Source organism: Pollicipes pollicipes, unplaced genomic scaffold, assembly GCF_011947565.3.
Source record: "Pollicipes pollicipes isolate AB1234 unplaced genomic scaffold, Ppol_2.1 Scaffold_4219;HRSCAF=4965_pilon_pilon_pilon, whole genome shotgun sequence".
Classification (NCBI taxonomy): domain Eukaryota; kingdom Metazoa; phylum Arthropoda; class Thecostraca; order Pollicipedomorpha; family Pollicipedidae; genus Pollicipes; species Pollicipes pollicipes.
In genome coordinates, this window is record NW_023596448.1 from 34,446,340 (window position 1) to 34,461,908 (window position 15,569).

The window sequence follows — 15,569 nt, forward strand, 5'->3', positions numbered from 1 at the left end:
AACAGCATTTTCTATCTGGTTTAAAGCATGTCTTGCAAAACCAACCATGTGTGAGAGCATTTTCTTAAATGTAACTCGAGTTTTGGCCTGCAGTTTCAAAATCTTGGACAGGGCACATTCCACACTTTGTTTGAGAATTTCACAGTCTTCATTTATTTTTTAAGATGTCCAGCTGTAGATGATTTCATCATATCCATTGTAAATTGTGATGAAATGAAATATTTTGCTGATTTGGGGGCTGGTTTGTGCGGCATTGCATGGGCTTGTATAGTGTTTTTATGAATTGTATATGATATTTATCCATCTATATCAGGATCATGTTCTGATGGTCCAGGGCTGTGTTGTGACGCTTCAAAAGCTCCATGGTTGCCTTCACTGGCAGAAGGTAAATTATAACCTGTTTATCATTTCATTTAGACCTGTTAGGTTTCCATGCACCATGGATCATTCCAAGATGCATGACCTGTCACACTTCAGAACTTTATTTCCCCAAATCTAAAAAAACTGTCATGAAGCTAGTCATGCTCTGTCCCTGTTAATGCACGATTTTGTCAAGATCTACCGTATTTAGTCTGTGAGAGGGTATACACCTCCGTAATTGTTTTACTACCTGGTATGCCATAACGAATCCATAGCGATACCCGTTCTCTGATTGTGTGCTTAGCAGCCTTGGTATTAAGTTGTCAGACAAATTAATACCGATCAGTACCCTGCCAAGGGCTGATGACCTTTTGCTGTAAGGTTATGTGAGCCTGGTACTATGAACCTAAATTAGGGGTAAGATGTCGGACCATTGTTGTCAAATTTCAAAAACGACTGCTTGCGTAAAGAATTGAACAGGAAGCAAACTGAAATGAGGAAGGATGAAAGAGGGCAATTTTAGCACTGTTTGCTGCAAGTAGTCAGACAGTGTGTAATTTTGTACAGCGCAACAAACCAGTTGTGCACAACGCAACGCATGTGTCATATTCGCACAGCTGTTATCTTCCAGACAAATGCGCAGGTAACTGATATCAAGTGTTTAATGTGCAGGTGCATTATTTACGTCACAGGTATAATCTTTCGTTGGTATCCCCCCCCCCCCCCCCCCAGTGCACCATGCGTGCTGGCGAGCTGGATGCTAGCCGGCGATCCGACGCACCCCCTCCTGCCGTGGTTGTTTAAAGGCTTCACTTGCGCCCCGACTTAGAAAATACATTTCAGCAGCAGGCTCAGTCATAACCACTTACCTGTTAAGCACTATTTTGGCTGGTCCAAGGGAAGGTAACGCCGGCTCTTAGAACGATCAGAAACAAACTACGAGTCTATTCAAGCCATCGTGTGCGCGTGCGTAATGCCCCACAACATCGTGGAGGAGCGGGGGGAGGCGTTCACAAGCGTTTGATTAGAGACAGCGACCATCGGCTCAGCCTCGCAGTTACCTGGCGACATCGACCGAACAGCCGTGAGAGCTGACGGTCGACACGCGACAGCAGATAGTGAGCGTACCGTCGATATCCTGTGGAGGGGAATGACTGATCAGCGGAGCGCTCCGCGTGCCGCGGCCGTCTGTGCTGCGTGCCCGGCTCGGCTCACCGCCCCTGCCACATTCACCGCCACGCCCCCAGCCCGCTCATGGCGCCTGCGCCTCCGAGAGGCGTCGCTAGCCGAACACTGTCATGTGCATGCATATACCGGGACGCTGCCTTGTCGTACCGGAACTTTGGGCGGTAATCCATGTTTGCGAAAGTGCATAGCTTGGCAGCGCAGCTGTTTTGGCGCATGGTTGGGATGAATCGTGCTGTTGACTTCTATGCTCGAGATTCGAGGCTCATTCTCACGGAACAAGTAGCTCACTGACCTGCACTTTCACCCGCCTTCCCAAACTGCGATTGTGAAGCTGTGCCGAAGATCAACTGAATGACAACAATGGAGACTCTAACAAGTGCAATTGATAGATCAGTACGGTAATGACATATCGGGTGCCCTGGAAAACCTACTGATCGGAGGTCAGCGATGTTCGTTTTAAATGGAAACGCAGTCATTGCGAGGAGGCTGGATGCCATACCTGTCATGCATTTCATTTCGCGTAATCGGCACTCTTTACGCACACCACGACAACCATTGCAAGACTGACGGACATCGATGATGTGTTATTATCACGTGGATTTTCTATCTGCGGGAGTCACCTGCTAGCATGACGTTTGGCGGACCTGAACACGGAAATGTCCTAGACTGCGAAGGTATCTGGCGATACTCTATCGTCCGTAACGGCAAAGATCACTAGTCACGTCAGACGACACGACAGTTTCGCACGTATAAAACACATAATTATAAATGTTATGACCACGTGCTCAGTGTCGCACTCCCACCGAGGTGACGCAATCCGCCCAGAAATACCATGAAATCTGTGAAGTCACATAAGCGCTGCGTTCTGAGTTCTCAAGATCAGATCCATACTCCATAAGTCTGAGTAACTGTGAGCCAAGCAACGGCGTCAAATACACCGGGCATAAAATGACGAATCTTGGAAGAATGTATTTCATGATGATGAAACATGTACATGAGCGATAATGAAACGTTATAAATCCTGAAACGTATACACAAAACAGGTAAATGGTACAAGAAATATACAGAGATATATATATATATATATATATATATATATATATATATATATATATATATATATATATACATATATACATATACATATATATTTTGTATATGCTCTGTACTTAGGTAGTGTGTTTTCATTAATATTGTTTAATTATACGCAAGCGCGAATACAATTCATCACTTTGTTATGTGTTTGTTCGATTGCGCGAATTAAATGCTTCGTTGCTTTCGGCAAGCCATAAATCAACTCGCGTATAGTAATGTACTTATTAGTTTATTTATATCTATATTGGTATCACAAACAAATTGGTTGCTCAGAATATCATCACCATCAAGTGTGCTAATTTGTTTGCAACGGCTTACACAGGTATTTCTACTTCACTGCATCTACATGGTAAATTGAAATCCCCAGTGTTGGATGCATAGTCACAACCAACGTCACTAATTTCAAGAAAACAGCGGCATATTTTTCCCAAGCAAAAGTTACGTAAAGAGTTGACTTCATTTGGCTTGAATTTCGTTTAACACAACGTAAGCCAGGTTCAGAGATACCTCGTTTGGCTCCCATTATCAGACGCTGTGCTAGTGGATGGCTAGTGCGCACCCAGGACTCCAGGCATCTCTTGACTTTGGATTCGTGTGGGAATACCACCGGAATACTCCTTTGAACCATGGAAACCGACTTCTTTCTCTGTCCTCGAAGTCTCCACCAGTGATAAGGCCAGCCGAAAACGTAAAACGGGACGCCCTTGCTGATGATTCGCAAAGTGACGCAGCGGACGGGAAAAAACAGCGCATGAAAATTAGTGTGATTTAGCCAGTGCAAGGCCGCACCAAGGTCGGCCGGACAACATTGCCCGAGAGTATAAGCGCAATCAGCTGATGTTTGGCACCTTGGCCGCCCGGCGAAGACGGCTAAGTTGCTAGTTTTTTGGAACAAAAATGTTCCTTTTAAAGGGCCCTTCAATGGTAAGGCAATATATTTCAAGTTTCCACAGGTATTTCAGCGAGTTAAAATCTGTGATTTCCAGCCCAGATCACCTCATACCATCAAAAATTTCTGATGTGATAGTTTGCGAGCAGCTCTTTGTCGGCATCTTGTATATTTTCATTACTGGAACTTTTTTGTTCCCATCTGACAACCGCGCCTTTTCTATGTAAACCGAGCTAGGGCCATCACCTGGTATATGTTTGAGGCAGCCGCATCCTTATTTCCTTAGCCAATGTGGAATTGAGTTTCCAATTTTGCTCTGAAATCCCTGGAAGTTAACATCAGGAGTTCCTCGTTTTGACCACAAAACAAAACAAAGCTTCCTTTTAAAGAAACTCTTAAAAAAATGGAACATTTTTGGCAGTGTCTAGTCGTATACCCAGGACCACAAATCGCATCGACACAGCGGGCGGAAAACGACACGTGAAATATTGGAGCGCACTTCTGGGGTGCGGGCCAAATATGTCTGACCAAGGATGTTTTCCTAAAGGTCATGATATCTGAAACGGAAAAGAAGTCAGAAATTGCATATATATATATATATATATATATATATATATATATATGTTCATATGTGTATGTGCATAAACATAAATGTGGGTATATAAACATTTATATATACACATATATATATATATATATATATATACACCAGGAAGAGAAGGAGAAATTTAGCTGACAAAGAGACGACGAGATCGCCCTGTAATTTCGCCGTCGCTGGCGAGCCACACCGACGGATGCAGGTCCGTCACAACAGCGACGACAGCCCAGCAGCTGGCCCACCATCGAAGGGAGAGACACGCGACTGCTGAATTAGGTTTTGCGATGCTTGCTAGTCTTAGAATGGGGTTTGTCCCTGAGCGAAGCCCCATCAGTTCGACCTTGAGTGCCACCACAGTACCTGATTTCCCATTCGTCGGATGCTGGTAACGTCTTTCGAGGCTGGACATCAGTGAAGGGCAGTGGCATTGCAAACATCTATAAGCTCAGGGTTTTTGTTGTCTGGGTAAGCTCACTATTTGTCAGGATGTGTCTTGTCAGAAAATCAACGTCATGCATTTGCCCGGGTCACCGTACATTTAATTCGGCATTGGCTAGAGTCAGGTTGGCCTGGTGAGGCCGCATGTATCAGCGACCATGCAATATTTTGTTTTTATTAATTAGAGTATTGCGATTGGTAATGCCTTGCTGAGCTAAGCGTGGATGGCTTGCGAGTGTGTAAGTTTTGATATATTTGATAATTAAAATATTTGGTTGTGATATATACCTCAAGACAAATTACAGACTTCGAGGCGCTCCTTTTTTTGATATATGTTGTTCCACACGCCGCTTCTGGCGCCGCTCCAGGCATGCCCCAACGTAAAGTTATTGGTTGCGCGGATGGTCCACGATTAGAAACAAGCACTGCGTTGCTCAAAAATGTGTTGATCATCTACTGAAGTCGGTCGGCGACGATGGGATATAGAACCGGGCTTCTTCGTACGAGGATTACCTGGAAGCATACGGAGCTGGGGACTTTGACTTTTGTGTCACGCTGTGCTTGAACTGCTCACAGTAGCCTGTAGCGTAACCTCGGCGCTGCGAATTAGCGAGAATTGCAACATATGCGAACTCAAGCCTTGCCGCCCAGTTTGGTGCCTGGTTTTGCCAATTGGACCTGTGACATATCTTGGTCCGTCATTTCGTTCGTCCCAATTTGTGAATATGTGTGCCAGTAGACGCTCGTTCAGTTGCATCCTCATATCGCGTGGCGAAGTAGCCTGTCAACATTTTCAGCTCCAACTGCCGGCTTAGACACCACTTCTGTGGACGATATTGGTCGCAGTTTCTTCACATCTCTGCTGCTGAGACCCGTCCGAGATGACGCTCGACGCCTGATGCCGCTAATCCTGTGTGCAGCTTACACCAGGTTATATTAATGAAGGCTGCAACGCTGGCGAGGGTGATATGCATGCTTAAAGCCTGCTGGTGCGCACGGTAACAGCGAAGCGGACCGCTATCTTAATCTTCTGAATCTGCAACAACCAAAAGTTCTCTACCTTCTCGTGTAGCAGCCTAAGATCCCGGCTTCAGTGAGGTCTGTTCTGCTCAGCCGACTCAGCACGCGAGGGATGGCTGCCGTCTGCTGGGGCTAATGATGCTCACCGTTGGACCCACGGCGGGTGACAGTAACAACTGGCCACCTGACCTGGGTCTCTGAAACAGGCTGACGCGGCCGATGCCGACGCCGCAGAGCAGACAGAGTCCCCAGCCAGCCTGGCGTCCGCAGCTGCCCTTACACGCGATGCCAAGCAGCCGCGGCAGCGCCAGCGCTCCCCAACAGCAATCCCCTCGCGTCGCGGCACATGGCTCTGCCCCGCGCTTCGGCTCGCCGTGCGCGAGCCGCGCCCGCCTCTGCTAATGCGACGCCCACGCAGTCCAAAGTCGGTCGCACCCGTCGCCGGTGGCCGGCTATTGTATGCCGGGCGGCGACTGGCTGCCGTCTGTTTGACAGCGGTTCCGGTCTGAATTTCCGCGCGGGTTTCCGCCGGATATTCACCGTCGGCTGCGGCCGACATCAAAGAGAGCCGACCGGAGAACGTCCGCCCTGCACGACCTGAATATTGCAGCTCGACGGCCCATGCATTTTAGAAGGCTCGCGGCGAAGGCCGTGCAAGAATGCGGATTGCGGATTTATCGTGACGCTCTCCGTGTGCTACGGCTGCAGTTATCTCAATCACAGGCGGGTGGGAATTCCGAAATTCCGGCAGGTCTATTCTGATGGCAAAATTCTCGGATTTTGTTAGTTGAAGCCCTTCAGTCTCGGTTAAATGAGTCATAGCGTCACAAATAAACATACTGAATAGGTGCTTACGAGTTAAAAAATAGTGCTAATATTTCAGCGTTTATCTATGTGACAAGCGGGCACACCCTGTCCTAACGTTGTTTTGTAACACGGCAGAAGCTCAGACCGAAGCTCCGAGGCAAACGGAGGGCTCAGGATTTGGGCAAAGCCAGTGCTTCTGGATAGCCACCGGCGTAGGCTGCACTTGATTAACACACGCACGGCTGCGTCCATATGTAAGGCCCTGCTAAACTAAGCTCTCTAGAACACGCGATGTTATCCTCCCTGCACGAATAGGTCGCGAGGTTAAGCTACAAATGACCCTCCCCGAAGCAGCGTTCCATAGACCTCTCGCCCTCCTCACAGGCACACACACACACACACACACACACACACACACACACACACACACACACACACACACACACACACACACACACACACACACACACACACACACACACACACGCGCGCGCGCGCGCGCGCGCACGCACGCACGCACGCACGCACGCACGCACGCACGCACGCACGCACGCACGCACACACACACACCAAGCTAACCAAACGCAGCCTCAGACCAAGCGCAATCAAGTCGATTGCATTGCGGAGGAGTTAGTTGCCAGAGCTGAGTTAGTTGCCAGAGCTGAGGGCCACACCGAATCAATGCTGAAGCGGGAGTTTTGGAACGCCGTTGAAGCCGCTCCCGACGGTCAGAATGGTCAGATTTGTTTATCAGATCGTGGCCCGGAAATGAAGCGGGAGCTAACACACACACTGATGGCGACGTGGGCCCGCGGAAAATAAACCAGCGATGGGTATATTCTGTGCGTGGTGGCACACTGCGGCGTCTGTTGGGTATTAAAGCGAGACAAGCCTTATCAAAATAAAGCGATGGCACGGATTATTGGTCATGCATACAGCGACTCTCAGAGTGGCGACTTTCATCGCAGATATCGCGATAGGGCCGGCGAAGGACAGGCACGTTGCTTGGAACACAGATTCTTCGTCCACTTTTCTACAATGCATTATAACAAATACATGCAGATAATATAACAACATAAATAAAAGCATTAACATGGACAAAACAATTTTAACATGACCATATTTATGTATGTTATATATATATATATATATATATATATATATATATATATATATATAGATGTATCCATGCTTGCTCAATATCAAACACCTGCTGCGTTTTGCTGTATGTGTCTGTTCACTTTTAGTTCTAATTCGCCACACATCAATGAACCACAAGGCTTTCATCTCCGCGGCTCGCTCTCCGGCAACGCGTGGCCAGGTATCGCTATCAGTATATCACTGGTATCTATGATGTATCGTTTAGCCTGTTATTCAGCTGCAGCTGCGTGCTGAGGTGTCAGTCTTCATCATCTGCAAAATGGGTTTCGGCCAGACAGCTATTAAATCGAGCTTGACGTGACAAACTTGCTAATATTCGGTGTTGGAACTCCATGAAGAATGCATACAGCTCGGGATTGCATGGGCAGCCCGAGAATATATCGCGCTGTGGATCCATCAATGTTCACAACGCGTTCCACGATCGGCACTATTTGAGAACTGCTCGTGTTCACATCCTTTCGTTTTTGTTTCAATGACATGTTGTGTTCATGTATTTAAAAGATATCTGAATATTGGAGTTATATATTTGCATAACTGCAGCGTCCGTTTCCACTTTACCCCAAAAGTTTAAGCTCATTGACAAAGCTCACACCTGCCAACTTGACCCAATCAACCCGAACACATCCATCAAGCATTATTCCCACGTATACGTGCATACACCAGCCAAACAGCTGTTCTGGAAGATCTGTCGCCATTGCCTCGGGTCGGAGAAATCTCCCCAAGTGCTGGAAACGCTGGAAGGTCTGGCGCCATCGCCTCGGGTTGGGGATGTCTCCCCAAGTGCTGGAAGCGCTGGAAGGTGTGTCGCCATCGCCTCGGGTCGGGGATATCTCCCCAAGTGCTGGAAGCGCTGGAGAGTCTACCGCCATCATCTCGGGTCAGAGATGTCTCCCAAGCGCTGCAAGCGCTTGGCCGACACGTGGCCCACTGCGAGGCGACCCGGGGATGTGCGGGACCTTCAGTGGGCACGACTACCCGCCACGAGACTCTCGCTGTGCAACTGGAACGTGGAATGCAAACTGGACCATCGCGCTTCTCAACCTGCGCAGCGTTTCGGGCCACCATGAGGTGAATCCTAACCGCTGGGCGACCGTCACACTCGGAAAAGAGCATGTCACGAGCGTTATACATGTGCACCTATTATAAACTCGGGTGAGTGTGTGAATCACGCTGGTCACGTTCTCGCCGTTGTTTGCAGGTGTCGTGGATCCGACATCGGGACCTGGCCATTCTGAGCGCCGGTCAGCAGACGTACGCCCATGACAGCCGGATGACCCTCTACCACCAGGTCAGTGTCAACGTGAGGAGTCGGCGGCGGCGTCAGATTCAAAATCAGCGTCACTGTCAGACTCAAAATCAGCGTCAGTGTCAGACTCAAAATCAGCGTCAGGGTCAGACTCAAAATCAGCGTCAGTGTCAGACTCAAAATTAGCGTCAGTGTCAGACTCAAAATCAGCGTCGGTGTTAGACTCAAAATCAGCGTCAGTGTCAGATTCAAAATCAGCGTCAGTGTCAGACTCAAAATCAGTGTCAGTGTCAGACTTAAAATGAATATCAGTATCAGACTCAAAATAAGTGTCAGTGTCAGACTCAAATTCAGATCCAGAGGCAAGCTTGGTGTCAGAAGCAGTATCAGTGTCAGACTCAAATTCAGATCCAGAGGCAAGCTTGGTGTCAGAAGCAGTATCAGTGTCAAAGCAGTGTCAGTGTCAGTGCTAAAGCAGTGTCAGTGTAAAGCAGTGTTGAATTGGCAGACGTGAGCCCAGTGCAGCGTGAGTGTGTCTTTTCTACAGGCAACGTCTCAAGGCTAGTGTGCCAGGGGGACGGGTGCTACCGCCAGGCCGTTGTTGCTCTGGCCCTGCAGTAACTAGGGGTCCTACAGCGACTGGGGCCACTAGAGTGACTGTGCTGCGAGCGGTGTGCAAGCTTTACTGCGTTGGACTGCAGGTCTGTCGTCTGGGCATGCGCAGAAGCATTACGAAATGCCAACACCGCCTAAACCGAAGACCACAACAATGGCTCAAACTTTTACGGATTCATCCTGATTTCCTTGCAAACTTAATCATTTCAATTCTCCTAATCCAATACCGGCTAAAGCATGCAGCCAACTTGAGATAAAACTCATCTATTACGTTGCCAGCCGGTGTGCCCTTCAATTCACGCCAGGTGGCGTGCTGACATCAAGAACTATTGAACTTGTACAACTCGCTCAGAGCTCCGTTTCGTCCAGCCCCGGCCACCCTCAGTCGACCAATCAGCGATTGGGGAGGGTCGGCATCGACATCAAAGGCGGCGCCGGGCGCCGTGCGTGCTCGTGTCAGAGGTGATAGCCGCTCGAATAGCACTCGCGTGACCTCGCGCTGCCGGCGGCGGCATGCACGGCTCGAGTGAGGATGGCACCGATCGCTCGTTGCCAGCGGGCCGGGCTATACCATGGATTTCGCCGCCGCTTCCTGGGCGGCGCATGATGTCATACTGCTACTGAAGCTCTCAATATTTCAGAAACAGTCGTCAAGTTCACAAGAAATGTCCAGTAATGTTTGTCATAAATGCGTAGCAGACCAAAACAAGGATGGTGTCTGCGCATTTCATGTTGTGCTGGTGTGCACAACGTGCACAACATTTCACGTTGTGCTGGTGTGCACAACGTGCACAACATTTCATGTTGTGCTGGTGTGCACAACGTGCACAACATTTCATGTTGTGCTGGTGTGCACAACGTGCACAACATTTCATGTTGTGCTGGTGTGCACAACGTGCACAACATTTCATATTGTGCCGGTGTGCACAACGTGCACAACATTTCATGTTGTGCTGGTGTGCCCGTCTGCATTCGCTCCAAGGAAGGCAGGACCACGGCAACAAATGACTGACGAAGACAGTCTTATGGAGTGCAAAAACCGTCGAGAGTTGTCATAATCAGACATTTATGCCTTCTCACGGCTTGTAAAGAATACAAGCACCGCAGTTCAAGCTCGCAAAGGATGCTTTACGTCATATATTTGGAAAATGGCGGCCGGAAAGCCATGGATCGCGCCCCTAATTTCGTTTATTCGCTCTTTTTCGTTGATGCTGTTCGGTAGGAACCAATTCATACGCCTGAAAATGACAAAGCGATGGGCTGGAAGGAGCATGTATGGAGCATATTTGGACGCAAATGCAATGAACACAGAACTTATCGCTTTCAATCCTTCATCATTGGATCTCGCATTCGCACTCACTTTGCGCTAAGGCATAGAACGACCTTGGACCTGGTCGACGGTCTTTAAGATGGACGATGCAAATGACAAGTGCGAAATTCAACAACTTCATGGCATAAATACACTATGAAACACCACAGTTCGTCGTTCGTTCCGAACACCGAAGTCAGGAAATCAAAAACGTCGAAATGCGGTAGGCTGGGCCCGTTCAAAAGCTCGATCCTTTCCACATCACATTTGAAGGGCGATATTCTCACTGGTTGGGCCGACGCTGCCACGGCTCGTCATCTTTCGGAGTGGAAAGGGTAACGTCGCGCCCTGAGGATCGATTTTGGGAATATATGCACGATCCACATCCGTGTCGTTCTCGCGGATGGCAAAATGGGTCGTCACGGCCGCCATTCCAACAGAGCGCAAAGCCGCACCCCGGTGATGTGGTGTCCCCGAAATGGGAATTTGGGAGATGATCTGACCCGAAGTTGTGCTTGTCATAGGAATGCTAAGAAAACCATGAACTTTATCACTCAAATGTTGCAGGGAAAACCATAGGGTGGCGGCTTTGTGGCAGATATTTTACCAATGTTGACCAAAAACTGCGTGGCACCAATGCTTCCAACGGGGAAACCTAACGTTAACAGCAAGAATGCATATAGAAGTACAATCCCTCATGTCATTACCGTCAATTAGTAAGCTTCTTATGGCAGCGATTGTCATATTTTCGTGTTCTTCTGTTAAAAAATCGCTGCGCATCCCCTCAGCCCACCATTCATGAACCAAAACAAATATAACTACGGTTTCCCATTTAAAACATAAATTGTTTAATGACGTAGCGCGCACACACAATGAGACGTGGAGATTAGTGCTTCATGATATAAAAAGTTGGTAACACTTTCATTTCATGGTATAATAAATCATTCTTCTAAGCGTCGTTTTTATTTCCCAGGAATGTCAACACAGCTTTCACAGACATATGGCTGGGAACAAACCAAAATAACGTGCCCAGTACTTCGAGCTCAATTTCTGATGCATGCAAAGGGCTGGCTGTATCCATTTATCAAAGACCACTGGATTTTGTGACGAACGTGGGAGCAGTCATATTTCACTTGCATGCCACCAGGAATTCGTTTCATCTTGAATGGAGAGACGGCTCAGCAATGGAGCAGACTTTGCTCTGAAGTTGATAAATGGCCTGGTTATCCAAGAACAACATCATCATCGTTAAAGCTGATGATGCCTCGCAAATATATCTAAGTGCCTAGACGTGCGCCACATTTGCATCGGTTGTGTGCTGTGGTAAATGAATAGCATGGCGCAGGCTGGCGACGCGATGCATAGCAACACATCGTTCAGTGCATGCTTTTGTGTTTTACCGACGTTCCCTTCAGCTTTTTGTTTCTCCCTCTCTTTATCTCCCATAATTTTCCTTGCTTCAGTTACATTGATAATTACTCGAAAGAACTTGATCCATACTGGTAGAATATAGACCTGTCTCTTCACGAGTTTGCCTGGTGATCAGATCACAAATTGATCCTGTCATGGCTTCAGTTGGTGCGTGATTAATAAACCCATTTTTCACTGAGCTGATGTTATCACACCAAACTAACCCATAGCGGAACTTCATTGCTACGGCTCACAAAATGCGAGGGAAGCTGCTCGCTGCTTGAGAGCATGCACTCCATGGATAAGTTATCAACCCGTTATTAAATGTACATGATGAACGCATGGCAAACAGTTATCATTCAGGTGTGTCAGAGGTTCCATACTCGCGATTTTATTAACAGCTAGCACATATCAGCGTCTGGTCGCTATCTTGTGTGCATCAAGCCGCTCAGTGTCCGTCGCCATGCGTGCTGCGCGTTCGACGCGTTGTAATTTTGTCTCTGCGTGCGCTTCTATTGGACTTTCCCAAAGTCTCGCCTTCTATCTGACGCTCGGCGTGCCCGGGCTGTTCTAGAGACCTGACCACTATGACAACATCTGATGCAATAATGCACCTCGCTGCGCCAATTCTCGCCCCTATTTCCAGTCGTATTTCCAATCAATCTTCCCAGCCCATTTCGTGTCCTAATTCATGGTAGCCCGGGTTGAATAAGAAGGGGCGTTCACCGTGGCGAAACATTTTTCTCTTTAAAATCACTGTGGAAAAGGGAAGGCATGATTATTTTGGCTCAGTTTTTTTCTGCAAAATGACCGCAAACTCCGTGCTGAAGTAAAGAACATTAGGACGGTTGGGTTTTTTGGGGGGGAAGGGCGAGACAATCCCAAAATATAGAGAGCTCCACCATGAGCCCTTAGATCTTTCTTGAGTAAGGAACCTCTGGGTGTGCAGAGAGGAACCGCCATTTGTTGAGATGGGTTTCTAAATAAAACTCAAGTTTTGCATGTGCATTTGTTTATAAAAATATTTTGCACCAAGTAACATCGTTAGTAATCCATGACGAGGTCAGATGCCCCCTTCAAGAAAAAAGTGGAACACCCATAATGATCACTGAGGCCTGGAGCCGCTTAGTCGATTGCCGCATACCACTCTCTGTAGGCTTCTATAGCTCACAGCCCTATCTCTATCCATGTAGCGTATCAGCCATTCGCCTTTCAAATGACTCTCGGTGCCTCTAACACTTTTATTGAGAAAAATATCATTTTACTGGCACAGGAGCGCCTCATGACAAAATGTTTTCAAGGAAAATTGTTTCACTGGTTCCAACAACACATTTTTGACGCTTAGAAGGGAGACTGATGACCTCATAGAGTGCAGGGATGTAAACAGGCAACGTGATGGTTTCTTCCTGATTGGATCGGAATACCATAGTCACCAGCCGTCTGCTCGGTCGTCGGAGCTGGCTGGCTGGTCGAATGGAGCCTTGAACTAATTAAATAAAAAATAGAAATAAAAGTATCATATTCAGCTTAAGTTCAAGGAAGATGTTATCAGGCACCATGCGAGGCTCATCATGTCACATTAGTTGATATGATGCATGTGCAAAGATGACTTCACACCACAGGCGCTTAGTCCAAAAACTTATGTAAAACTCGGTGTACGAAGCGGGCACATGCATGTGACATTTATTAACATAGCTAGTTCTTTCCTGTTGCACTTGTGTCGATTAGTTCTCGCATTTTCTCTTGTGGCTTTATTCAGGTGAAGTGATAAGTGAGCAGCTGAATTCCTTATTGCACTTGCATTGAACGGTTCTAATATTTTGATCTTATGGATTGATTCAAGTGCGTTGATAAATGACCGGCTGGATTCCCAACTGCCCTGACATCCAACAATCCTCGCATTTTAATCATATGGCATCGCTTTACTGCGTCACGGCATTCCTGATCAGGCGTCAGCTGGTCATGACCCGGGATGGTATTCAAAGTAAATAGTCGAGACATGTCACAGGCTGTTCATACAAGGTCGCTGACTACCTCAGGCCGGTGGCTCTCGCCGGGCGGCTGTTACTGCATGCGTAAAATATGTGGAATACAAAGCGCCCCCAGTGACTCGTGGATGGCATCTCTGGGTAATTGGCTGGATCTACGCCCGTTCTCCGACGTAACCACGGGTTTCCCGTGGTTACGTCGGCTGTGGTTTCGTGGTTTGTCGGTCACGGCCTCTTCTCTTCACCGACGGATGCCAGCCAGCTACCAGTCGGGCGTGGAGTATCTAGTACACAGGGAGTGGCCGACGCTCATCGTGGCATGCCACAAATGAAAATTTCCGTACATGTGAGGCGCAAATCCATGACGCTGTGGGCAACAAAATTGATTGGAAAACCTTCAGGGAATGTATACATTTTGATCGCTTCAGAAGTACCTTCTTGTATACATGTTGGCCGCTCCCAAAAAGGGACCATTCGTCCGAACACGTTGACGATTCAGACCTGAACCATGCCGATTGTCCGCTGCTGCGCGCCAGCTCGCGGTCGCCAATCGCCCTCAGGGCTGACCTCGGGCCGTCCTGAAGGGGCATGGTCACTCCCCGCTGTTGCTATGCCAACGCTGCTTAAGTTAGGAAGCAGTGAGGCAGTCCCTGTGACGGCCAGACAGTCAGAAAGCCAGACAGTCAGACAGCCAGACAGTCAGACAGCCAGTCAGTCAGACAGCCAGACAGTCATACAGTTTCTGTGAGGGCTCTTAAATTTACATGATGCATTGCTCCGTTTCGGAAAGTTCTTTTCTGTTGTTATCTTATTCCACGTGGTTAGGCCACTTTACGTGCTGTATTTGCAGTTGATATTTAGTTTCTATTTAACGGTTCTGTTTGTCACGTCGCTGTCGTCTCAATGATGCATTGTGAGACCTGCCTGTCGATCTTGTGTGGCGAAGATCCAGGTCGCAACATAATCATCGATGTCATGCCTTCCGATTTATTTTGCTCACTGCTACGTCTGATAACGACAGACCGTATTTCACTGCTGATTGCTGTGATAGAGCTTCCGCTATCTCGTTATTTATGAGACGTCCACGTCATTCGGGGTCGTTATGGTGTGCGGTTTGGTGAGTGCCGGGTCAGTCTGCACAGTAATGCAGTGCTCGCCCTACGAAGAGCCGTATGACAGCTATCCAATGCCGCTCCGAGCGCTCGCCAGTCGCGCTCATACCCGGCCAGCTTGACATGCGGTGTGCTCGGTCTGGACAGTGTCATTACCGGCATTGATGTCAATGTCCATGGCAGGTATGTGATTGCAGACGCTTAGCCCAGTGGTGAACGTCAGAGACATGTCGCTTGGCGGCGGTCTTGAGCTGGCGTACAAGCACTACCTCTGGAATTCGCGGCGGTAAAAAACGACGGCTCACAGGAGTTACGCCATATGGAGGCAGGATG

The 15,569-nt window shown here is 48.1% G+C and overlaps 1 protein-coding gene across 1 annotated transcript in view; it reads left to right on the forward strand.

The window, feature by feature from the left end:
* Positions 1 to 15,569, forward strand: part of LOC119095242 (uncharacterized) — a 232,963-nt gene that overhangs the window by 181,764 nt on the left and 35,630 nt on the right. The window contains exon 6 of the mRNA XM_037218109.1: positions 8,755 to 8,844. Within this exon, the coding sequence (XP_037074004.1) occupies positions 8,755 to 8,844 (90 nt within the window). The remainder of the gene's footprint in view (positions 1 to 8,754; positions 8,845 to 15,569) is intronic.